The following is a 27,032-nucleotide window of genomic DNA, read 5'->3' as shown; positions in this document are numbered from 1 at the left end:
TACACACCACCAACCATGAACAGGAGTTAGATCATGTGTGTTTTGAAGAAAAATTAGTACAGTAACAAAGAAACAAGATTTACAAAAGTGTAGACTAAAAAACTAAATATCACTGGTGAAAAGTCATCAACATTAAAGTTGTAATCTCGAAGATATTAATTTGAAAAAATGTCTGTTATCACCAAAGGAGGAAACACAATGGTAATTGAGCCTATGGTCCATATTTATATGTTTGCAGTATTACAAACTGGGTGCCCGATGTGACATCTCTCTCTCTCAGACATCACTCTGTATTACAGTTTTTTCCCATTGTATACACACACACAATTAAACTATGCACACAATTCTGAAAACGTAAAGCTCATGTTAACAACAAGACTCAAGACTAGAAATAGATAATTATTCTTTTTCTATGCTCCAGACTGCTTAACTCTCAGCACACTTCCATTGTTTTCACTCAAATACAATTTCTTAATCAACCAGGACTGACATTTTAAGGATTATCACTTTAAGTCCCCATTGAGAGTACAAAATACTATTTCATCTTGTAAAAGAGTAAGCGTAAAAGGTAAAATACATAGGCCATACAGTTAGCCAAGCAGTATTATAAGTTGCGTAGAATGTTGTATTATCAACACATTAGCCTCAGACAACTAGTGTTAAATAGCAGACAAACTAAATTAACAACAAACACAAACAAAACACAAATCAACAATCACAAAACAGTTATGATAAAAAAAAACAACAACAAAAAAACAGTATCTACAAATAAAGCTGGAATATTAAATATGTCTAATGATGCAAAATGTCAGTTAAACTGCTATGGAACTGTACCAGTTAGTGGTTGCTTCTTGCAACAGAATGTTCAACTGAAACCAACTGACAAAAACTCATTTTAAAATCCAGCTGTCATTTGTATCTAGCTACTGTAATAAAATGTTCTTACTTTAATAATTAAATGACATGTCTGTGTAGGCCTAGCTACATCAGTGAAGCTGGTAGTTCCTTAATATATATGTCAATGGGTAGTTCAGTTCAGCAGCAACCTTGCTGTCGCCAGAGCCTGTGCGCCGCCGCCACCGTGTAGTACCACCGCCGTAATCCTGCAGAGGGCGGTGTTCTTTAGTAAATGTCCCGGAGCAACAGGGTGCCTTCATTGTATAGAATCTGGCTTGTGCCTTTTTCCTCAACTTTTTTTCCACCGCCCATACTGCTTCTGTTATTTAGCTAGGCAGAGAGAAAGGAAGTACTAGCGACAGGCTAGCTGGTTAGCCGGTCTGAAACCACACAGTCTGTCAGGTCTTCTGAGTCTATTTTACCTCAGACCCTTCTCTTCTTTGTGTAATATAAGCGTATAAGACCCTTTTTTTTCGGTTCATGTTGTTTCCACCCCGGTTTCAAAACTGCAAGCTCAACTCTCAACCTTTGTCTGTCGGGGACTCCACCGTTGTTAGCCTGGTTTATACAAGTCAGTCTTGGTTTATTCAAAGGAGAAAGAAAACCACAAACTGAAAAGCGGAGACTTGGTTTTCAATATTTTTTTTCACCAGTTGGTTGAATCGCGGGGAATGCAATCAAGGATTACACCAAGACAATGAGAAATACAATCGCTAAAGGTAACGTTACGTTAAATACTGATTGCCCGTGCACTTGGCTTTGTACGTGCTTGTTCTGTAAAGCAAACGTTTATATGGCAAACAAATTCTGCACTTGTCGAAATATTGTTGGGTTTATTGTTGTCGAAGGTGTTTCGTTTTTATGGCTAACGTTATCAGGCACTGCATTGACAGAGCTGTTATAGGAAGTTATTGTGAAGCAGCCCAGTTAACATCTGCGTCTCATAAAGTCGACCCTTCTCTATTGAATGTGGCTAGCTAGTTTTTAACGTCCCATTTTAAGACAAAATGGAGGTTACCAGCTAACTTTCACAGCCGTCTTGGCTGACTGTAATGATAATTGTTGGTAACAACATGCCGCCTGTCTGGTCAGTGCTCCAGAAGCATAGCTGTATCTAGTTATGTGTGAATGAGCTGAGAATGTAGGCTGACTTGTTACAGTGCAATGTGCCCGGGCCTGGTTGATCTATGTGACTAGCTAACCTACTTGTCAGTTGCTTGTTGCTTTGCTGGGATCAATGAGGCTCACTTGGATTTCAGAAAAAGCTCCACATTGTTGAGTTTTTTTTTTTTTTTTTTGCAGACTCTTGAGTCCTTGACATAAATCCAAACCGGAATTGTCTAGAAGGGGGCAACAACTACAGTTTATCCAAATTACCATTGTATCATAACTGTTATTATGTGCCCTCCATGGTAGTGCACAATTTATACCCAGTACAGCCACGGTTGCCAGTGATAGATGAAGTAGTATAATACAGCAACAGATGTATTTAGATATTGATACAGTATTGTTATTGAGATATGGGATAGGTATTGCCAGGGCTTTAAAAAAAAAAACTAATATAAAGGTTAAATGTTGTTAAATGTCTCTCTCCCCCCCCCCCCACCCCCCCGACTTAACAACTGCATTGCAACTAACCAACAACTTCTTGAACTTATTTGACTGTCTGGCTGAGTAATATCAGGAGTGACTGCCTCTACTTACTTTTCCTGTCATTGCACAGTAATATTAACACTGCCCACCCCTGGTTTATGTCTATAATCATGTGTAACTACTGTCACCATATCAATTTAGAGGTCAACAATTAGGACTGGGAGATGTGTGGTTGAAATCAATATCAGGATATTGACCATAGGATATTTTCCAATGTTGGTTAATCTGGCTGTTCTGTTATTTGCCTGTACCCATTTAGTTATTATATCTACATTACTGGTGATTATTTATCAAAAATCTAATTGTGTAAATATTTTGTGAAAGCACCTATAGTCAACCCTACAATATTGCTGCAATATTGATTATCGAGGTATCTGGTAAAAAATATTGTGATATTTGATTTTTGCCCAGATTAAGTGATTATTTTGGAGCTGTTATAACATACAGTACAGTAGCACATTGACCAAACTTTAACAGAATCTTCCACACAAGCTACAGGACCAAGCTCTTGCTAATGACAAACGTCTAGGTGGTGGAAAAAAGTTATCATACATAGGCACTTTACTTGGAAGTTCCTCTCCCTCCCTGTTTCCCTTTTTCCATTTATCTGGTTTACTTTGTGAACACTGTTGTGCTCTTCCAATGGTCTAACTAGCAAGTAATTTCCTCATTGTAAAATATATGCATCCTTCTGTGCTTAATAAGCCACATGTGACCCAGGCCTTCAGGAATGGCTTGAAATAATCTATCAGACTAGAGTGTAAAGTTACAAATATTCCCCTGCCGGAAGGTTATGGGATGTACAGCAAATGTACTCTGTGACCCTGTAAAACAAGTAGGTGGGGCATCAACCTAAAGTGGATGGATTTTTTTCAATTTAGTTTAAGTAGTTTTATGAGCAAGTGACTGTTGTAAAGTCTATTTTATTTAAAATTTAAGTTTAATTTCTCTGCTGATGACACTCAATAACAACATTGAAAATAAGTCATTTCTATACCACAAATGGATAAATAATTATACAAATCACCATAAGAAAGTCTGGGACCAATTTTCTTCCAATGTTTTGCAAACCACAGTTCATCATTGAACTACAAAGCTTCTGCATGAAATATAAATGAAAGTGACATCTCATTAAGAAGATGAGCTCAACCAGCCAGCCTTTTAAATTAGGTCTTCAAGACCAAACTCTGGAAGTGACATTAAACTAAATGTAAAACATGTGTACAAAATATTTGACCTTGCATGTTTTTAAATGTCATTGTCCAGAATAGAGCTATTAAATATTACTGTTACGAGCATCATAGAATAATTCTGTAGGTAACAATATCAGCTATAATGGGTAGAGTGACACATGAGGCGTGTGGAGGTGTGGTAGAGGTGTGTGGACTGTGCAGCATTTGTAAGCCCACTGGTGCTGTAGGATCTGCCGACTACTAGGCTGTGGATCAAGCATCAGCATATTCAATACAGTCACACACGGTCCCCATCTGTCGTATTCAAAATCTAATTAACATCCCAATCCCTCCGAGAAAGCTTAAGAGTCAATTCTCCATTTATAAAAAATGCTCCATGTCTCATAATTTAAATAATAGTAACTATTTAGAAAGGTAAAAGGGAAGAGATGGAACTGAATTCCGATATTAGTCAGATATGAACACACAATGCTGTCTAAACATGTATGAATGGTATCTGAACTGAAAGCTGTAATATAAATTTTCACTTAATTATTCACTCAAAAGACCGGTCCCAATATCTTTGAATGATTGTAAACAGAAACGCCCACAGATGATGTTGCAATACAGCCAATTTTATCCCATACCTCCTTAAAGTGCTTCTAAGCACTGAGGCAATCCACAGAACGGCTCTCTGCCATCTTTGAAAGAAAAGGGCCATATGGCCCCCTGCTAATGGTTGGTACTCTGCAAGCACCACTGCAGAGCTGACAGTGCAAGCGGGTGGGGGAAGGAAGACCAATTACATCTCCAGCTCAGCCTTGAGTTGTAATTGGTCTACACATCCTGGCGGATGCAATTGTGTAAAGCAGAGGATGAAAAGATAATTGCCTCAATAATAGCTGTGCCAAAATATTTCTCAGAGGAGACTCGAGAAGAGATTCAAGGGTTTTTGTCAGACTCAGCTTTCATATTCAGCTTTATTACATTTATTTTCAACTACTAAATCTCACCTTGTGATATTAAATAGTAATTTCCTCACAGATAACACTATAAATCAGTTCTATCTCAGCTAAGCGTTGTGTGTTTTAACAGTCCACATAGTGCTCTGCTTGTTACGTCCATGTCTTTAGGAGTTTAGGTGTGTAGCCATTTTGGAACATCAACCAGAGCCACATTAGAGGAACTGTTGTTGTTTCCTAATACGCTTATCAAGCTGCTCTGCTCTGCTCTGCTGTGACACCAAAACCTCAGCCAGCAAGATAGTTTATAAAAATGTTTTTTTTAAAGGCAACAATAATGAAGTGTTAGGCGAAGGATGGTAATGAAATTGCAATGGCTTAATTTTGACATTGATGTCTTAGATGCCTTGTGGTTAGCTACATATGAGCATTTTATCTTTTGCTGATGACTTCAGAGGGTGTGTGGGCTGTTTGTGCATTGTAGACACTAAAAGCAACTTTGTGGAGGTTGCAATTGATCTGTCAACACCTCTGTGTCTATCTTATCTTATGTGTTTTCAGGGTCACATGTGTTTGATGTTTCATGAATTACTTGGAAAGTGTATTTTGTTTCTCCCAACTGTTTGATGAATCATGATTAGTGTGGGAAATTAGACCCACATTGGGTGCTGTAGAATATGCTACATGTCGTCAATACCAACCACTCTGGCATTTTATTCTGGTTTAAGCCTACTGTTTGATGTTTTGAAAAATCTGCAGGTTGTGCTAGGTTCCAATCCAAATTTATTTATAAATCACATTTAAATACAAGAAGAGTTGGCCAAAGTGCTGTAAAATCAGAAAAAAACATAGAACACAATGCAAAAACAACAAAAGATAACAGTTTAACAGCAAAATGACAATGATATATCCTAATGTGTTAAAAGCCTGGGCATAAAAATATGTTTTAAAACGGGATTTGAAAACAGGCAGTGTAGGGGCCAGCCTAATATGTAGAGGCAATTTATTCCAGAGTTTGGGGGCTACTAGTGCAAAGGCGTAGACTGGGTAAACCCAGCCCGATCGGGTACATTCACAAAAAGACCCTAGGTTGCATTTTGGCGAGAATTATGCTTTAAATTAGTAAAATGTAATAACGTAATTTTTAGTTCACACGCTCAAATCGAAGGAAAGCACATTGCTATCGCCAGATGAATGACAATTTTGTATGGTTAATTTTCTGTAACCAGTGTAAGATGAAGTAATGTTGTTTGGGTGAAAGTAGCAAGCTAACATTAGCTAACGAGCCAGCAGCCGGCTGTTCGGTCGCTCCGCTCCCACCGTAGGAGCCTTCTTTGCAGAGAGAACGGATGACAGACAGGTAGACGGACAGTCCGGTTGGCCATCTCCCGGCGTCCGCTGTCTTCCCGGCGGGGAATGAAGCAGAGGAACCGTAGGCTCTGTTTTCGGTTCTGCCGCTGATCGAGCAAACACTATTTGTTGTGGTATCATAGCAACGTTATCCGGTTTCCCTTTTGAATGACGAATAGATTACCGTCGCCTGCTGGTAGGGTGAGTTATTTCTTCTCACGCAGGCGCTGAATGTATGTGGTACTTGGCCGTCGGCTTTAGTCTCTGCGGTGTGTTCCAGTGCTAATTTCTGGCCAAGACAAAAGGCGAGGAGGGCCGACGAGAGGCGACGCCACACACTCTAGTCCCCCCGGCCGTCGGCTTGATGTTCCAGGGCCTTTAGTGTGAGTGCAGTATTAGGTTACTGTGTTCCTCTCTTATTTTTTGCTTCAGAGTCTGACTAATTTAGGTCGCCGATAGAACAAGGACAGAGGAACAGGTCGAGCTATAGTGTGCTGTGGCAGCAGAGTGATTTCTAATGAGTCCCTTGCCTCTATGTGCAGCTGGTTGTGCTGGGGCAACATGATGTAGGCTACCTGTGGAATGACGCAGACACCTGCAGTCCCATGGTCCTGTAGAACAGCCTCAGGCTACATTCACACTACTACATTTCTGTTTAAAAAACAAATGTCTTTTGCTACGTTTATGTCTCGCGTCCACACTACCCGCTTCCTGTTTACACCGGCAAGAACCGTGTGTGTGAATGGTCATGTGTTATGCATTGTCAGACGTGTTAATATGGACGGAGATTAGTTGTGCTACTTAGCTAAAATGTTTCTGTGGACATTATTATTATTATTATTATTTTTTTTTTTTTTAAAGCCGTTAAAAAATGAAAACATAGTATTCTGGATGTCGCCTCAGTAAGTAGGATATGAATGTTGACATTGACAAGTGTCAATCTGATCGCTACTATATAAGGTGTAGTGAAAGGCTCATTGCCAATGGCTTGGCAGGAACGTCAAGACATGTAGAGACTTGTGTTTGTATTACATGTACTGTGTACATGTCTGTATCACTGTTACTTACACTGCTGCTGAAGAACACTAGGAAGGGCTAGGTTAGGTGTCATTCTGCCATTTGTAAACCTGTGGGCTGGTTCAGGAGAGCACAATCTAAAACCCTTTTATCACTATGCCATTGAAAGAGCTCTATACCTTACCTTCTCATCACTGATGTTGACAGCTGATTTGAATAGGCTGCAATGTGTAAACACTGAATGAGTCCCATCAATGTATACCTACTAAAGCAAGCTGGGTAGGTGTATGAAGAAAAAGGAGGAGAGGAATGGAAAGGAGGTCAGAAAAGAGGTATGGGACACTGGTATTTGTGAATATGTGTGTGCTTTTGTGTGTACAGTATGTCAGCGCTTAGTCCAATAATGTGACAGCAATGCTCCAGGGTCCGCCTTTCTGTGGCGAACGATGGGGAGAAAAAATAGCCTTGCGATCTTTAGAAAGCTGCTAACCGAGCTTTGCAGTGTGGATTTGCAGTGACCTGTATTTTGTAGAGACTGGACCAGATGGAGAGTGCAAGCAGAAGAAAGTTAGTGAGTGAGCAAGGCAGTCTGTGTGAGTAGACAAGGAGAGGTAAAGAGAGGGAGAGTGGTGAGGTTTTAAAGTCATCAATTCCACAAACTCCTTGGTAACTTGGCTCTTTCAATGTGGCAAGCTGAATTAATGGGCTTTATAAATAGACCCAGCTGTAATGATAGGGTATAAGTGAGGAAAAGGCCGACCAACTGTTTAAGGATGGCCTTCTTTTACAATGCATTTGTTTGTTATGATAAAGTCTTCGTCCAGCCATCATTGCATGGCCCAAACACATCAATCCAAGATGATTGGAATCAAAGCATGATTGTGATGTGATTATGATTATACCAAATCTGTTTAGATTCTGATTAAAGGCACAGTTATAAGCCAAGCAAAAGTTTTAACCAAAATATACAACTCAAAAATATTCCACAGTGAATTGAAAAGTGGTCTGTCAATGTCATGGAAGACCTATTTTAACTGCTTTCAGGCGGCTTGAGCACAATGACTTCATATTGCATTTAGGTTAAAAGCTACATGTGACATGGGAAGTAACCCTCCAGTGTTTATTTATTTTGATTAGGACAATGCACATTAATCAACATTTCTGTAAATGCGCCAGTGTTAGCCAGTCGGCTAATTTTCAACTGGAGTCCTAGTTACCTAGCATGCATGTCTTTATGGTGGGAGGAAACCGGCGCACCCAGAGGAAACCCACGCAAACACAGGGAGAACATGCAAACTCCACACAGACAGGCCCTGCCCGGACCGGGGATCGAACTGTGCAGTGCCAACTTGCTGTGAGGCAGAAGTACTAACCACTGAGCCACCGTGCTGTTTACATTACCTGCTTTTATCACATTCAGATGTATGGATTGTAAAGAGAGAATTAACCAACATTAACCCAGTTTTACCAGCTGTACTATATGCAGCTCAACAGCACCTGATTTTTAAGATTTCAGCTTTTTGACTCTTTTCCCTGTTGAAGGGATAGTTAAACTTTTTTTGACATGAGGTGGTATGAGTTACTACTCTCTGTTAGTGATTTTGATACTTGGGCTTTAGCTCCGGCAGAGGCTCCTGTGGTTGGAGCTCTCCCAGTGAGAGCTTTTAACTTGTCAGCCAAAAATGAGCAGCAGCCACACAGGGTCACTAAACAAAAACATATCCACTACAAAGACATACAAAACATAATTGAACTGTCCACAATAGATTGACATATTTTGCATGATTCTACTGTTTTATTCTCTTCTTAGACCCATGGATCCCATGCATCAATAGCACTACTGGTCAACAACACATGCAACATCTTGCATATAAAAATAAAATCCAATCTGTGCTTATATCTCACAAGTCTGACATAATGAGTTGAAGCCTTCTGTCATTTGCTCCTTTCCTCCTCAGCTGCAGAGGTCACCCTCAGGAAGGTGTGTGTGTGTGTGTGTGTGTGTGTGTGTGTGTGTGTGTGTGTGTGTGTGTGTGTGTGTGTGTGTGTGTGTGTGTGTGTGTGTGTGTGTGTGTGTGTTTTGACTGACTAGTTGATGGCTGTGGTGAGTGCTATAACCTCCCCCTCCATCCTCTCTGCGGTCACTGATCCTGTCCCTTGGCTCTGGATTATGGGCAGAGAGAAGGCACACCCTGAGGCTCTATTTCTTACTCTGCACCATGGTCTAGCTCATAGGGTGACTGTCAAAATTGGATCATTAGGCATAGCTAACCAGGGCCAGGCAGATACAGCCTTGAGTGCATCTATCATAATTTACCTAAATAGATATTAAAATGACATATCTTTCAGTTCTTCCTACAGTTAAGAGGAAACAGACAGAAACTAGCCATAAGAGCATTTAGTGGACCATTGTTTAGGCTAAATTGGATTTAATTGTAATATTTTCTTGTCTAAAACACTGCCTCCAACAAGCATATTGGACACAACCATCGTCTACCTCAGCTTACCTGCTCTATCTTTTACTATAGTCAAACCACGGAAGTCACACAAATGTCATGTCTAACTAGTAGTTTGGGTCGTTTTCGTGCACATAAAGCATTACAGTAGTTATGTACGTTCTAAAAAAACATGAACTCCTGCCTGTATGATGGCGATAAATATGCACATTGCATAATGACTATGTAATGACCAGGGTATTTGAAGTTCAAGCTGTGATCTCTTTTTGTGTTGTGGAGATGCAAATACAGAGGAGGAAAGAGATTTAAGAATGAACCTGAAGTCCTAAGACTTTATAAAGGGAATAATACAGATAATACAGCCCCTAATCTAATACTTAGTCCACCGAAAATCCTCCATTTAAAGGTGGAAGTATATTGGCACAAATTGGGTTGGATTTGTTTACATCTTGGTTTAAGAGTTATGGACAAGTCTAACGAGGTAGACTTCCAACGTCATTCCTTTTGAAATGATGTGAGGAAAAAATGAATAATCTCAGCCAGGCAAGGTGGTAGAGTTGACGGAACATTCCTATTATTTCTGCCAGGGCAAAAGCAAAGAGGACAATGGCGAAGGCGGCACAGTGTTGGATTAGTGCATACAAGGTCCACATAGCGCTACTTAGAAGTGCATTACATTTTTTGTTGTAATTAGTTCTAAGTGTGTTCAGTTAACTTGAGAGTCAATTTGGAGTGCATTGCATAATGTTCCTGTGATAGTGAGTAAAATTGCATTCACAAAACCGAGCATGGTGATTACTCCACTTTACTCGCATATTGCCTAGATTACAGTTTGATCAGATTATTTGTGTTCATGTAAACAAACATAACCATTACAGAACCTGGAAATTATTAGTTTTGGATCACTATGTAATGAGGCTTGATCTTCTTTTGAAAACAAAATTACATTTTTTTTTTTTTTAGGTACGCAATTATTGCGATGTACCTTATGTTCGCCTTTGACGTACATTTCCAGTGGGAATATATCAATACAAGGCATGTATTTTGGTCATTCTTAGCACTTTGGGTTCAGCAGTAGGATCGGACTCTGTGCCACAGCCTGCTGACTGCAGCCCAGTCTTACCACTAGATGCCTGAAGGGCTGCGGAGAGTGACAAGGGAAGTAAAAGAGAAAAAGCCAAGCACAGAAGAGTACAGACAAGGGAGGCACAGATGGGGGAACGAGATGGAAAGAAAGAGACCAGCTGAGGATAGAAGGAGAGGGAGATGGAGCGGGAACAGTAGACCATGGCTATGGTCTCTATATTGGCTGGGCTGTGCTCTGTTCTGTTTGTTTTTGCTCTATTTTTACTGTGCAGTCTGACTGTGGTCACTGATGAATGCCTCCATATGTAAGTTACATTTAATCTGACAGAATCATTCAGGAAGTCTGGCCCCGGCGAGAGTGTTAAAAGACATGATGGGATCTGTACAGAAGAAAAGAAAGGGACAGTAAGAAAATGTTTTAGAAAATGGCTTTATATGGTACATGACGTCGAACAGCATCCGTTTTGCTCTTTCCTACTGTTACTGTCCAGTCCACTACTCTAAAAACAATGTAGATGGGTAGATTAAGAAAAAGGTCGCCCTAGGCCTAGATGTTAGAACGACATTATCCTTTCTAAGATGCTTATCGTCCACACGTTGGTGTGTGAATCTGCCAGGCCACCCAAACATCATCAGGACAAACCACAGGGAAGATTGTTTCAGTTGATTATACTAGCTGCACCACATAATCTATTGTATGTCACAATGTCTAAGATTATATATTTTTTTCTCCCTTTTGTTACTCCCCTTTATTACACATCCTTCATTACACGCTCTTTTTGCTAGCCCCCCTTGCTGCTTTTTGTCCCAATTTTAAGTTCAAACTGAGGTTAAGGCATGTATAAAATGTAGGATGAGTAATATTGTTGAGGTGTTTCTCAGTTGGTAGAGGGTGATTTTGGCACTGCGTTTAGTAACCCCCACTAAAACATGGTGCCATAGCAGAGGGAGCAGAGGCTTTAGTTTGTGTTAGATAGGTTTAATCTCAGTTTCTGCCTGCTACCTGAGATGTATGCTTACAGGCAGAAGCAGTTTGGCATTGTACCCTGTTGTTTGAACTTTTTTTTTCCTGAGGAATAAAGAAAAGTGTGTGTGTGTGGCATGTGTAACCAGTGGCAGGGCTAAGGGATTTTAAATAAGTATTAACTTGGTGCAGTGACTATTCTGGTACTACAATGGAGTCATGTGTTTGGGAAATGTTTTTTAGAGCTGGGTAGCCCACATGAGTGAGCGTGTACAATAATCCCCTCTGTCTGCCTCCTTCCCTTTGCTTCCTTTTCTCCTCTTCCTGATTTCTGCCTGCAGCTGCCCCCATCTCCAGACGACATACTGTATGTTGGTGTGTTTGTGCATGTGGTTTGTCGCACTGAACGGGAAGGAAGTGTTTCCGTATCTGGAGACCATCCTGAGCAGCCTCAGATCAAATGCACCTGAATCCCATAAACACATTTAACAGGCTTATTTATTTAGGTAGGGCTGCAAATAATCATTTTTATTAACAATTGATCTGTTGATTAAAGATATTTAGTTCACTATCACAGAACACTAAGGATACCAGCCAGTATTCCCATTTGAGAACATTGAACCAGTGAAAATTGATCTTTAAAAAAAATGTATTTAAGGAGTAATAGATTATCAAAATTGTGGAGGATTAATTAAATAACACCAACATTAACAATACTTTTTAAACCAACAGCTCTACAAACATTGAAGAGTTTTTTTCCTTTGAGGTTTAGAATTTATTGGACAAATACATTAGATCGTACTGGGCTGGTGTTTATTTTGTTTTGTCCACCCCCTAAATGCCTGTAATAAGAACATAGTAGTGTCCTACATGTCATCATTTAGCTGTATTTGTCCACCGCTGGTCTGAATTAGTCCATTATTAGTCCAACGTGGCTGAGATGGCTGCTCCGGAAAACTCTCTGGAATCGCCTGTCACCACCAACCAGCGTGGAATCCCAAAAGAGCCAATCAGACTCAGCAGAGACCTTCTGGGTTGCATTAAGTCAGACATGCTATGCCCTCACTGGTCTGGTGTATTTCATGTGGATGCTGCTGCTTTGAATCTAGAGTTTCAGCTCATCACGCTGATTGAAAACATATATTTCTCTGCACCATCTTGGTTGCTATGCATCATCTCATCCCAGTATTGACCTCTGGATGAAAGAACCTGGACACGTATGTCTGTGCAAGGCAGATGTTCAAGGCTGGGATATTATTTGGGGAGTATTTGAATTTGTATATTTGCATGTGAGCTTCACTGTGCTCTGTTGCGGCCCTCTGCCTCATGTTTTGAGTGGTTTGATTCAAATCCATTCTGTTAGCCTTTTTACTTTGCCCTCAGGTCTGATTGACTGGATGATAAAGGGGAATTATTTGTAAACCAAAAACACCAGGGAATGGGTTTTTATAGGAAGCAGAGTTCTCTCAACACTGAGCTTCTCCTGTACTCAGTGTGGTTTGGCATCTGGACTGAGTTAAAGCAGCAGTGCTAAATGTTAGGCAGTGGGGAGCAGAGGGGGGTGACCAGTGGGGGGCCGAAGGGGAGGCATTGGAGGGTAGCATTGGTAGAGATTCTGTTAAATACAGTAGTATGACAGGAGAGATGTAGGGGAGGAGGCAGAGTTAAGGAAGCAGTTGAAAACACAGCAGTCCAGCTGAGGCAGACGGGTGGCGAGATACGGGGGAGTGGTGTAAGGCTGTACCCTGGCCTCTTGGGTTACTGACCTGCTGTGAAATGTACATAAAGTAGGAGTTCATAAAGCTGTGGCTAAAACTAATGTTGGGTTGCCTCAAGCAACAGCAGAGGCTGATAGGCCTTGGATGAGTAATACAGCCATTATTACAAGTTGTCTTGAAGTAGGTTGTCCAGTGTGTTTACAGCCAGCCTCAGCTGAATGACCTGTGTGTGATATGGGGTTATACCTACCTCCGAGCGATGTCAAATGAACAGCAGCCTGCTTCAGTTTGTCAATACGTGGCTCAGACACATGATATTGGGATTGGCAGATCAATGGAGTGCACTCAGATGACCATGTTATAATTGATTAGTGTTGTCCATGGCACTTATGGTGATTTATTGTGATAGACAGTTGGCTAACTTGAGTTTAGTTATGGCTTGGAAAAACCAAGCTGTCGAATGGTGTGTTGTTTAGCTCTCTCAAAGGCAAGGCAATTTGGCTGTAAGACCAAACGGCATCTGTGATGTCTTTCTCTGCATTTTGTACTCTTAGCTGCTCAAGCAGCTTACTTGTGGCAGAGAAGAGGGGTTTTGACCATGAGCTTGGGCTCCATATTGAATGAATAGGTTAATATCAACGACAGGTCAAAGACTGGATCCCTGCGGCTCCTCTCTCCTTTATCCTCTTCTTTAGACGGCAGCAGATGCTCCTCAGCTCTGGTTTTATTGTTCATGGCTGGCCAGCCTGGGAGCTGACTTAAAAACAGGGGGGAGGAGATGAGCTTTTAGTGCCCTTTTTTCATCCTTCTCCTTCACTCTCTCCTCATAGTTCCCTCTCTATCTGTGTTAGTCTTATTGAGCCCAGTTGGTGTCTGCTGGATGAGTTAATTCCCTGATTGAGGTTTTGGTCCCTTTTTAAACAAAAGGCTCTATCTTTGAATAGGCTACATGGCTCCAGAGGGAGGGCTCTCAGCCATTCATAGCCATTTTGGGTGCATCTGCACTTCCTATGGAGCCTCAACTGTGAGGCTGATTTAACACCAGTCAGCAGCAACAGGAGCGACCTTTCTCTCTCTATCACACAAGTCCTGAGAGCATTTATGAATCCCTAAGACAACACACAAACACACAAACACACACACACACACACACACACACACACAGGCCGAAATCCGTAGGAAGCACACACAAATACAGACACACACACAGTGAATCTGTACTTCCCTTGCTTCTGCTTCTCATTGTGCCTGGAGGACAATACAGCCTGCATTGGCAAAGAGCCAGCCGCTCTCATCCCCATTAGGTCATGCAGAGAGAGTTGTAGTGGTGATGGATACCTCCGTGACCCTCAGCGCCACTGTCCCTTGGGAAAGGAAAGGAGCTTATGTCTACAGCATTGCAGCCAGGCACACAGATATACCCTGGAAAGGGTGTAGGTGGACCTGGGGGTTTTGATAGGTTTGAAATTGTGTGTAAAAGCAAATTATTGCATTTAACTTGAGCACAGATGTTCAAATGGTTAACCTCCTAAACCCCATAAAGCCTTCGGCGGGTCCATCATTACAAGCACATGTTGTCAGAACAAGCACAGTTTAAATCCACAGATCTTTATTTAAATTCTAGTCAAGCTCTCAAGATTTCCAAAAATATCAGAATTAGAAAAACGTTGGTGGATGGATATGAACAATTCATTCAAGAAACAAGTTTCAACAAAGCCTTGGAACAAGTTATATAGGACCTTTACTGCCAGTCTAACATCTTCATGCCTCATGAAGCAGTCAGACATGTATTATTTTGTGTGATTTACCTGACGCATTCCTTCTTACTACATAGTCACAACCAATCATCTCTACAATTACGCCTAACTTGCTTATTCTTTCTGAGTCAGATCCAGAAAAGTTTGCTTTACATCACTCATGTTGGGAAATGTAGCCTTGCATTGACTCATTAGGGCTGGGTCCTCCAAAACTGAAGGGATTCCTGTTTTGTTTTTTTCTTCTTCTTTTGGGAATGGTACCTATGATAGGAGCTGCTCATGAGATTTATCAGGCGTGACGTACTGAAGTGGAATTCTGGGAGTCACCATATCTTTAGTCCACACTCACTGCTGACATAGTTTGCTTACTTTTGGAACACCTCTTCGTGTTCACATGCTTATTAGAGTGTGAGGCATACAGTGACGGAAAGAAACTGGAGGAGTGAGAAAAAGAGTTAACATGTTGAAATGCATTAGAGTATTCCAGCTGAAGCTCATTGACCCTCTATGTGTCACTGGGTCATTAACTTCCTGCCAGATCATAGAGTCAGCTGGTGGTGTCTCAGCACTCACTGGCTTCTCTGTTTATACAGTCAGTGTATATATATATGAGTGTGATTGTCTTGGGAGGTCCATTTGGAAGAAAATGTTGCACAGAGTAAGAGCATGACACTTAAGGCTTCTAAGAGAGATCATAGGCACTAAAACAACTGGCCATATAAAGGCAAAATATTTCTTTTCTCTCTTCATTAATTGGCACTCTAGACTTACTATCGCTCCTCCTCTTCTCTGGGTGGAGCCTTTTACTTTTTTTATTTTTTATTTTTTTTTAAGTTGGGTGAGGAAGACAGAGGAGGAGTTGGGAGAAAGTAAGACCTGCTTGGCTATTTCACTCCTGCCAAACAATTCCTGCTCTTCCTGCCAACTCCACCTTCAGTTATGGCATTAAATTGTGCTTGTTTTATGCTTTTTAATAAAAAAAATTTTTTTTCCTCTTTCCAGTTAGGGGTATTTACTTTCTTTAATTGTTCCTATGCGCATGCATGCAACACACATTTATTCACTGATTGTGTACACTAGTGCTGATCAGAATTATAGCACATAAACTGCGCCATAACTTTCAGGACCTAATTTACTAACACTAGTGCAGTTTGCGCTGCGTCTGTTTATGCGAGTTCGGTAATAGTGCACGCTATGCTTCCACATTTTGCGTAGTATTTATCAAGCCTGACACCCATCAAGCAATTCAGCGTCTTTCTCCGCCCACTATACCGTAAATTGCGCTATAGCAAAGCGGTACTTGTGCTATGATATGACTGAGTGCAGACTGCGATATTCCCACGGCTGATGCTATGACTGTTTGAAATGATCCTGATGCCAATATTTGTAATGTAGCGAGGAGTTTAACAACTGCTGGAATGGGATGTGAACGCTGAGTGGGAGATTCAATTTCATCTTTGGTTTCTTCCAGTAACTCTAATATTGCATGGCTGCTTGATCTGTAATGCTAAATGATGTTGTGTTCACTGACAAAGTGTGATTCTTGTGTTAAAAATATATTCAACCTCGCCTATGTCTTCGTCTTGCTCAAATTACTGTTGCCATTTCACCAGCGGCATAAAGGTCTACGAGGAAACTCGATTGCGGCTGGTTTGGACCTGCTATTAAGAGGCGGAGAATTTCCCCCCCAGAATAGAGGCGCGCTCTTACTGACAGTCTTTGTAAATACCACGGAATATATAATTAGGCGCACTTTGCGCTTATCCTCCCACCTTTTCGGGTGGAACTCCCACTTTCCCCACGACCCTCCCACGAACGCATATTGAAAGCACAACTTGTCTCTTCTCGCTCATGTGGCAGAAAATCTGCGATTTTACCCAAGTGCGCCCTGTTTGTAAATAGCCCACATCGGTTACGTCCGTCTTTGCGACCAATTAGCGCCTGGAAACAGGCACAAATGGCTTGATAAATCTAGCCCTCAGTGTTAACAGTACAGCTCGGTGACATATTGAGCCACAGACGACTCTAATAGTTCCCCTGTGACAGAGGATGCAGTAGTCCAGACATGAATGTGTGGTCTAAGAAAATGTTATCTAAAAGAAAAATGGAACTATAATCCCTCAATTAGTAGTTTTACTAGCTGTTAAATTGATTGTACTGATTGGTTGATTTTCTGTTGTTTTTAATTAATCAACTGATTAACATTAACAGGCCAATCTTTATTTATCTTGATTATTTATCCCAATGAATGCACAGTGGAAGTAATTTACTCCAAGCCTATTCTCCCTGACTGGATAATAAGGGGTTAGGTGGGATGAGGTTAGTGAGTCCAATGGGGATGAGTGGTACCGCCTTTATAAAAATGTCTGGTTTAAGAAGCTTGTTAGTTGTTAATGCCCCCTCATGCCCACAGTAAGCAGCTGAAGAGCCTCTGTCTCCCCTCAGTTGTAGCCCTGTGCTCTAGTGTCTTCCCATCAGCCCTCAGTAAGCAGCTAAAGTGCCAGGCTAAGCCTACGCAAAGCAGACAACCCCGAGTCTTATCTGAGGAATGCTGGGCATCCTTGCAGAGGATCTCCTCCGCAGGGAGGAAGCTGCATTATCTCAAAGCCTTCGTCTCCTTTGATTGTCCCCTGGGACTTCTCTCTTTTCTATCTTATTTTAGGTGTTTACTTTTCCCCTCTTTTTCTTTGTTCAGTTTTCTCTCTGTCACTTCCCTTTTTTTCTCCACACATCCACACGAACTGAGATGAAATGCTTTTCATCTTACACACATCTACTGTACTTTATTTTTGCTCTTTGGAAAGTAGCAGCTCAGGAGTTAAAGTAACAGATTTAAACCAGACAGGGCCCATGATCGAGGATAATAATGATGCTGTCTTTTGTGGTCTCTGCAGTTTTGCATGCTTTGGCATTTTACAGGCTTGCAAGTTTTTGGGACTGTGGTCAGCTATTCTGGCAAAGGCACAAGCTCATGACTCTCAAGCTGCTTTATTTTTCCTCTAATTCTCTACTGTGACTTAAATGATACCAGAGTTGGCTCTGTTAAGATATGTGTTGTTGCAGTTTTGTATTTGGTCCATTATGGTACGTAGTGATCTTTGTCCTTTAGTATGTCTTAACCAACAAATTCGATAATGCTCATGCATCATAAAGGCAAAAAGAAAACCATATCTGAAACCCATGTGGTTTGGTATCTTGCTATCTTGTTTTTAGTTAGAGATGTTAATTCCTTCTAAAGATAGGACTGTTGTGTTTTCTGATTATTCTTTTCTTGAAAAGAATTCTCACGGTTAAACAGTGCAGGAAGAGACAAAATCTAGATATTTTTCCACATGATTGAATGAGCTATCCTGTTATTTGAGCTAATTCACATGTGTGTATCATTTATGATAACGCCACAGAACACATTGGTTATGTCAGTTATTGGGAAGTTTCAGTGAAAACAAACCTTATGAAGGAATGGATTTGTGAGAGTGGCCTCTTTTCCCTCAGTGTGCTTTTTTGGGCATATCTCAGACAATAACATTTCTTATTTTTTAGGTTGAGAAAATAAACCCTCTTTGCTCGAATGATGAAAGTGATAAACTGTAGGCCTTGGTACTTTCAGGACTCGACCCAGGGATCAGGTTACTAAAGCAGGCCAGTCTGCATGCCATACAGTGATTTAAACCAGGTTCCTGTCTCTCAAAGGGGGACTTATAGTGTACGCAGAGTACATTACTGATGCAAAGCCACACTACATGATCCATCATTAGACCAAACCTTACCCAGCTGCTGTCTCTGTGATTCACACTCAACTATCATTCACTATTCTGCATTCATTTTTGTTACAGACGGCCTTAACCTGGATCATATTCCTTTGGCTGTGGACCAGCTAGATGTTCCAGTGACTGAGCGTGTGTCCTTAAATACCTCAGTATGACTTTAAAGAGTTTCATTTAAATGAACCCGTAATTTCGGCCAAGCTTTCTGTTCATCGGCTACAATGTAAAGCTGTCATCATGTCAGTCCACTAAAGTAACCACAGCAACACACTGTCAGTCATTTTGGTGTGGAGTCAAGTTAACTTGCAGTTGTACTAAGATGTATGATTGTATAATGATTTGAGTGCTAATTACAGAGTAGTGTTAGCCCTAAATGGTTTTGTACTGACGCTAACTACTGTAAACTAAGATTGTGGTGCGAAAAACTGCTACTCGTTGTACATGGATGAACCCAACTGTTCTCTTTTCTCTATGGGCAGGTTGCAGATAGCCATGTGTTCATTGAAGAGTTAAAGATTGGTATTTAAAATTTAGTTTTCTTTGAAACAAGAACATGAGGCCATTTAGGACAAATGTGTGACGCCACTAGAAGTTCAACATGCTGTGAACTCTTGCTCAACTTTTACAGAACAGCATGTAAACGCTGTGGTTAAATTTATTATTTTGCATAATGCTTGTGTAATAAAACCTTGTACCTCATACCTGACAGTAGAACTAATCACATGTTGAGGAGGACTGAAAGTATGCATGGTTTCATTACAACTATAAACCACATAATCTGATTATACTGATTAGTACACCGTCAACCAGAAGTATGGTATAGTGATTGGTTTGAATTAAAACCTCTATTATGGCCCTCTGTTGCCAAACTCTTACTTAAAACAGTGCTGCAGTTACACAAAATGGTTCTCAGAGAATTGGTGTCCGACCTCGTTGACTCCAGAGTTTAATGGCATAGGACCCGGTCATGTGATTCATCAGTAATACGTTTGTCCTGCACCCTTAGTTTTTTTGTTTGGTTCATAAAAGAGCCTGGTAAATCTTCAAGGCAGCTTTACCTCTGTCAGGAAATCAGTGATAACAGTAGTAAGGTCTAAACAAACCTCTACTTTGTTCTCAGATAATGGTCTGCCCAGTGCTCTGTGATGTTGTAAGTGCTTTAGTGTTGGAACCTTGCCAGGCAGAGTTGAGTTATCCATGGATTGAGAGATGAGTTGTCGTGGTGAAAAGTTGCTAAACACTATTATGTCGGTCCTTCATCATACATCACTGTAGGTGTCTTGTCTGTGAGAGCGAATAACATAACCATAATAACAAATAGTCATTACACCATTTGTGGTTTCGGTGTTCTCTGTTTTTGTGTCTTGGTTGCTGTCGTCAAGCGGAAGGGTTCACTTTCTGTGCAGCATCTGTAGCTGCAACTTACGGTAAAGTTTCAGTGGCAAAGCTATTCACATTTGATGTGACAACAATGCACTGCAGTGTTTTTAAATTTTAGTCCCCACTGATGCACTTGTCTGAACCCTGTGCCTAGGCTTATGTTCTTTCTAGAGCAATATTCTTCTCTTTTATTTATCTTTTTGTTTGACCTACTCTGAAGGCTGTGTTTTTAGATGTGAGGACAACCACAAACTGGAAACTATCTACATGTACTCAATTTAACCATTAACTTTCTCTGTCAGATATCATATAATCAAAATATATTGAAGTATGCCTTACAGTTTTAATATTTTTATGATAAACCACTGATTACAGAAAAATAGGTTTAGGAAAGTAAATAACTTCATGGGACACAGGCCTCACGAATGATCTGTTGCTAATTTATAAAGCCTGTATCCTATCAAACGGTTATATTTCTTCTATGGGCCTCTCATCTAGGCTAATCTAAGACACATCTCTGAGTTACGTTATGTCCAGAACATAAAATTCCGAGAGTAAAATATTAAGGATTAGCTTCCCATGTTGTTTGAGACTATTTGTAAATCAACTATTTTGTTTGCATTTTAAAATGCTTGCTCAGAGCTGCAATGACGCACTGTTTAGGCTTTTAGAAAGCTGCAATGGTTTATATTGGAAACCATTAACTGTCTTGCAGTGTTTCTACTGGCATTATACAAGTGCTAAATGTTTATTGGAAAAGAATAGCTAATTGTTGGGGAAAAAAAAGTCTGTCCTCCCTGTTATCGGTTGATAATTCAGAAATGATGTTCGGAGACTTCAAAGATGACGACCAGTCCGATGAGTTCAAATCAAATGCAACTTTATTCAAACGGTGAACAAACTCGCATGACAATGAGACAGCCATGAGCATACGAAAGTGTCTGCCCAAGGGTGACTAACATGAACATCAAAATGGATCCTTTTTCTACTCTTTTTGTCCTCACACAGTCCAAGCTATCTATTTCAGTTGAACAGTTACTTTCAAACTACGCCTTTTATGGCCTATGCTTCTAATAGATTCACACATTCCAATCTGTTTCTTTCTGCAGAGGTTTCTGCTGTGGCCTCAAAGCCTCATTTTATCATGGTCCATTGTCAATATGTGGAATTATCAGGCACCATTGTCAGTGTGGATGTATAAAAGTGAAAATATATGTCACTGATCAATCAACCTGTCATTTATAGGTGCTGCGTGGTGAGCAGGAAGCAGTGGGTGCGGCATGCTGAGGCCACTCCCCCTGGCCCAGGATGAGTGTCAGAGATGGCGCTGCCACCATGGCAACGAACGCTGGTGGAGGAGGAGGGGGAGGCGGGCCAGCTTGCCCCAACGATCATGATGGCCGCTCATACCTGCTCCAGATCTACCCACGGTTGGCTGCCCAGTCCACCACCTGCTGCAACCTTAGGTGAGCATGCCACAGCATTACAGTTGGAAAATGTCGCAATAACCATAAATGTTTAGCTATGATGTTGTTATAGAGGAACTACTGTAACGCAGCATTGATCAATCTTAGCAATTACTTTTTTCTACTCATCAGAGTGCAGAAAGATGCGACAGCAGCCTCCGTGATCTCAGACGCTGCCATAGCACTTGGGCTGGACCCTGGTCGAATGTATGTGCTGGCAGAGGTGAAGGAATGTGGCGGAGAGGAGTGGGTGCTCGAGGCTGGAGACCTGCCAGCGCAGAGGTTTCTGCTGTGGCCTCGGAAAGCCCAAGAGCAACACCCTCAGAGCCTTGGCTTTTACTTCTTACTACAGGTAGAGTTGACTCTGTGTATTTGGACCGCTGAGAAGTGTCCTTCCACTGTCTGACTATTACATTCTGCTTCGTTCTGCTCTCACTTCCTCTTCGTTGCCATTTTCAGTGAAAAACAAGTAGTCAACCTAAATAACAAATTGCACTCTAATGATGGAAAATATAACAAAAAAGGTAGTTAATAAGCTACATGCAAAATGTTTTCCAATATAATTTCATCCCTGTGAGTTCTATACCATTTGGGACTGCCCTTTACCATTTTGACTGTTTTTTTTAGAAATTCGAACAACCCAGAATAATTTTAACAGCATCGGACAGATGCAAGTGCATCAGTTTCATCAGTATATGGTTAAGCTAAGTTTTGTTCTTTTCCTTCCCCTGATCCAGGAGAGGAACCATGATGGCACTATCCATTATGTCCACCTTCCACCTGTGACTAAGGAGCAGGAAGCACAGCTAGCCGCCAGGGGCTTCCTTCCTCCTCCACAGGACGACTTTGCAGACCTCTGCAACCTCCCCGTCCTCAATGAGGACAGCATATTAAACAACCTGCGCAAGCGCTTTTACGAGAAAAAAATCTACACCTATGCAGGCAGCATCCTCATCGCCATCAACCCTTTCAAGTTCCTGCCCATCTACAACCCTAAGTACGTCAAGATGTACGAGAACCACCAGCTGGGCAAACTGGAGCCTCATATTTTTGCTATCGCAGATGTGGCCTACTACGCTATGCTCAGGAAGAGGGTCAACCAGTGCATCGTCATCTCTGGGGAAAGTGGCTCAGGCAAGACCCAGAGTACCAACTTCTTGATCCACTGTCTGACTGCGCTCAGCCAGAAGGGCTATGCCAGTGGGGTGGAGAGGACCATACTGGGAGCTGGACCGGTCCTGGAGGTAAGATGTTACCATGTGTGACAGACTGTGTCTACTCCACCAATCACTTTGGCTGACAACCACTTCATGTAGAGTTTTTTCCTCTAAAACAATTGAGGTAACTGTTAAACTAGTGTGACCCACTGTCACTCTTAGACAAACGTTAGTGACCTGTTCTGATTGGGGAAGCTGCTTAATTCTTGTAAAGAGGTGAAAAGTATAGAGGAAAAAGTATAAAAGCCAGTGTCTGTCTTGTATAAGGGCACAACAAAATAAAGAATACTGGCTAACACTTTACTTGAAGGTATCTACATAAGAGTGACATGACACTTTCATGACACATGAACCCTAACCCTAACCCTAACTTGTCATGACAAGAACCAAATGACACTTACTAAAAGAAGCATTATGTCATAAACGTTTATAATGTTTATGACACGTTCATGACAGTGTCATGTCACTCTTATGTAGATACCTTCAAGTAAAGTGTAAGCGAATACTGTACTGAGATAAAATACTGTAGATTTTGTGAAAACAAGTCTGTTAGATGCCCATTAGCTTCTGAGATTCTCATCTGTCTCGTCAGTCACATGGAAAACCTCTCCTATCGCAAATGATGTTATAGTAATTTACACTTTTCTTTTCTGCATCGGCTTCTGTCAGGTGAGAAATGCATTGCTCTTTTGATTAAGTCGTATCCAACAATGACATTGCTTCCTCAAAGGTGGCTCATGTTGCTAGGGCATGCAAAAGCATTCGCATACATAGGAAGAGGATTCAAAATACATTGAGTTATATTTGGACATTATTCTTTGGGACAATAATTATCTCCAGTGGTTATGAATAATAAAACATCCCATGAAAGTATCAGATCCTATGCAGTACAGAGCAAATGGGTTTTCAGGCTGTGACTCCATTGCACTTCTGTGCGTGGGCTGAGCTAATGGGGCATATGGTAGTCTATGTGCAGTGTAAAAGACTTTAACATAAAGACTATGGTCTACCCAGAAAGAAGAAATGAAAAAGAGGATGGGAAGTTGCTCTATCAACCCGTCACATGGCCCCTTGCCTTTAAAAATGCTGTGGGAATTTAGACAAGATAGGCTGTTTGTTCGTTTCCTGTCTCTACCTACTTTTGATTTGATATTTCTGATTATGTTTAACGTACAATCTTGCTCTCTTTGGGTAACTGATTGCGTAACATTATGGGTTCTGTTTTTGACCATTTGAATATGAACAACATGAATTTCGTTAAGGGCTGTTGTTGACCAGACGCTGGTCTTTCTTTGTTGCTGTTCTAGTCAGGTGACTGCTCCTCTTCCTGCTTTCTTAAAAGATGAAATGCTTGTAGTGACTTGCTCTCTGCAGTAGCTGACCGGACAGAATGAGCCAAAACTATAGCCAAACTGATACAGAAAGCTGTATCTAAGTTATTGATTCGATAGTTAGTAGTAGAATATCTATCAATAAATCATGGAAACTCAATAAATGAGTTTGTCTTGCTACTTTGTAAAACTGCAGTGTTGAATATTTGTGTAAGGCCAGCTGGTTGATAATAATGGTGCCCCGCGTTCAGGCCTGACTCTAGACAGACACAGACTGACCAACCGTCTCTTTCACCGAGTCATATGGACTCTGAACAGACGGAGTGTCTCATGGTTTGTTGTCTGATTAACTCAAGTAAGCAACTGCCTCACTGATACACAGGAAAAGGCGGTGCTAATCAGACGAAACACACCACCAGAATGCACATATTTCCTGTCTTATACATTTGCATTCAAAATGCATATTTTAATATTCATTTGTTAGTGAACCAAATCAAAACCATTTTTATTTGCACTGTCCTGTCAGCAGTTTAGACTTGAGCGTGTGTGTGTTTTTTCAGGATACTTTGAAGTGAATAACTTCTGAATAACTATGCATTTAGAACAGCTACTGTATGGGGAGCTACCAGTAACTGAAGGCTTCGGTCTGTAAGACCGCTGAGGGTATCTTTATGCTGCAGACAGTTGAATATCCAGAGCTCATTGCAAACTACAGCTCTCTGTGTGTGGTGACAAAAGAGGCACATATAAATACATGCAGACAAGTAGACATCTGTTAGCTTTTTTATTGTTTAACAAAAAAATGGTTGCATCATGAAAGGTAAGGTAATCTCTGAGCTACGTTGCAAAGAACAGAGTTGACTTCATTTTGTTTATTTTTCATCCCTGTAATGAGAAACGGGGTCTCCTCCACTTATGGAAGAATTTACCCCTGGTCAGACCTCAAGCAGGGTTATTATTGTGAAGCCATTTTCAGCATCCACATCATTTCCACTCTTATGCTCTCTTATAAGCAAGACTGTTGAGTGTTGTCTCACATTGTGCTCGGCAGTGTAGGCCTCCATCACTGGAATATTAACTCTACTTATGATGTACATTTTCAGCACTGTGGACTATTAGACCTTGTATGGCAGCCTCGGCCACAGTGTCTGAATGTGTGTGAATGGCTCCTGTACTATGTAAAAGCGCTTTTTCGTTAAGACTAGAAAAGCGCTATATAAAAACAGTCCATTTACATTTACATATTATTTCAACTCTGACCCTGTAGCCGCTGATTTTTCAAGCTGCAACTTAAACCTAGCCTAGAAATCTAGACGCACCCTAGCGGGTCAGCCAGGGTCAGTCTAGCAACTCCGTTTGCTTGCGAGCTGGAAAAAACAAATTCCAGTCAGGCCAATTACATCGTGTATAGAGTCGGTGGGCGGGCTTAACATAAGGACGGCAGAGTTGCGACGGTTCCGCGTGAATTCCCTACTTGAAAACGAAGATGGCTGCTGCTGCTGGTGAACAGCAGTCTTTCGAATCGGCTTTGGTCGCGACTCTGGAAGACTTGGAGTTAAGCACTGAAGTCATTCTTAAAAAAGGAAGATGTGTTCGGAGTTTTGCCGACCGGATACGGCAAAAGTTGAATCTACCAATTAGCGTTGCTCTGGTTGGCTATGAGTGCAGAGGGAATTTGAAAGACAACAGTTTATCCCGCCCCTCGGATTGAGCCCTGCCAATGGTGAGTTCCCAGACCCAACATCTTGATGTGGGTCTGGCTTGTCAGGCTAACTAAAACCAGAAGCAACGACGAATACCTGTGCCACAGTTTGTCTCTGTGCTCTGCGTCCTACCTCGCAGTTTTTACTTTGATCATCACAGCGACAGTAAAACTGGATTTCTTTGTATTTTACATTTCACATGCATGCCGAACCGTGGGAGTGGTCTGTTACACCACTACTGTATATTTAGTGTACTGATCAGTAGAAAATGTTTTTTAAAATAGAAAACATTACACTTAATAACATTTTGTATTTATAACAAGTGTTGTAAAAAATGTATCAACAGTAATAGCAGCAAAAACCTAGTTTAGGCTACTTGTTCTATTCAAATAAATGAAATCCCTTTGCTTGTAAATGCCTCCTCGTTTTCCTTTTATGAAAGAAAAATACCATTTTTGATACATTTTTATTGCGCCCCTAAAATTCTTTATGCGCTCCTAAATTTGTCTACTTAGGAGCACATGTGCTCCTTGGGGGAAAAACTTTTTGAGCTCTGACCCTAGGTCATATTATGTTTGAGTGCTTCCTGTCAGCGATGTTATCTGGATGTATGTTAGTGATTTGAGATATATGACAGGACGAGAGATGAAAAAAGATCAAATGAAGTCCTGCCTGAGGCTGCAGAGTAAATATCAGACTGGGAAGCCGCACGTCTGCACAATCACCTGAAAACTATGTAGTAAGGCAGAAATCCCAGCACTATGTTTCACTTTAATAGTCCTCCTTGGTGTGGGGAACTAATTACTTGCAGTCCTGATCTGCAAGTAAATCTCCTACAGATTTTTCAGTTTTATTTCAAAGTAATGTGGCTAAAAATAGACCTTTAGCCAGAAAAGCTGCATGTGGAATGTGGTTTTATTCAAAGTACAAAACGGTGCTGAAAAGTGAAAACCCCAAATCTCTGAAAGTAAGTTTATTGGATACACAGTACTATTTAGCAGAACAAAGTTAAACAGAGCTGGCCACAAGCTATTAGCTTGAGCCTTAATGGCAAGAATACATGGTGGGCAGCCTCAGTAACTTGCAGGCACAGCGTATGTATCCATCCATCATCTGTCACTGTCGTCTCCAGACCCTCT

General features: G+C 41.1%; 1 protein-coding gene across 7 annotated transcripts in view; it reads left to right on the top strand.

Annotated features, from left to right (window-relative positions):
* Window positions 1–1,203: 1,203 nt before the first annotated feature.
* LOC120565346 (unconventional myosin-IXb) overlaps window positions 1,204–27,032 on the top strand; it is a 63,875-nt gene continuing 38,046 nt past the window's right edge. For 4 of the 7 annotated variants that reach the window (XM_039811055.1, XM_039811054.1, XM_039811053.1 and 1 more), the window contains exons 1-4: window positions 1,205–1,616; window positions 21,422–21,642; window positions 21,775–21,994; window positions 22,380–22,886. In XM_039811055.1, coding sequence (XP_039666989.1) covers window positions 21,485–21,642; window positions 21,775–21,994; window positions 22,380–22,886 — 885 coding nt within the window. In that variant the 5' untranslated portion in view covers window positions 1,205–1,616; window positions 21,422–21,484. Of the gene's footprint in view, window positions 1,617–21,421; window positions 21,643–21,774; window positions 21,995–22,379; window positions 22,887–27,032 lie in introns of all 7 variants that reach the window. The other 3 variants (XR_005640225.1, XM_039811056.1, XM_039811058.1) reach the window with 1 other exon arrangement.

Source organism: Perca fluviatilis, chromosome 9, assembly GCF_010015445.1.
Source record: "Perca fluviatilis chromosome 9, GENO_Pfluv_1.0, whole genome shotgun sequence".
Lineage (NCBI taxonomy): Eukaryota > Metazoa > Chordata > Actinopteri > Perciformes > Percidae > Perca > Perca fluviatilis.
This window is presented reverse-complemented; position numbering and strand designations above follow the sequence as displayed.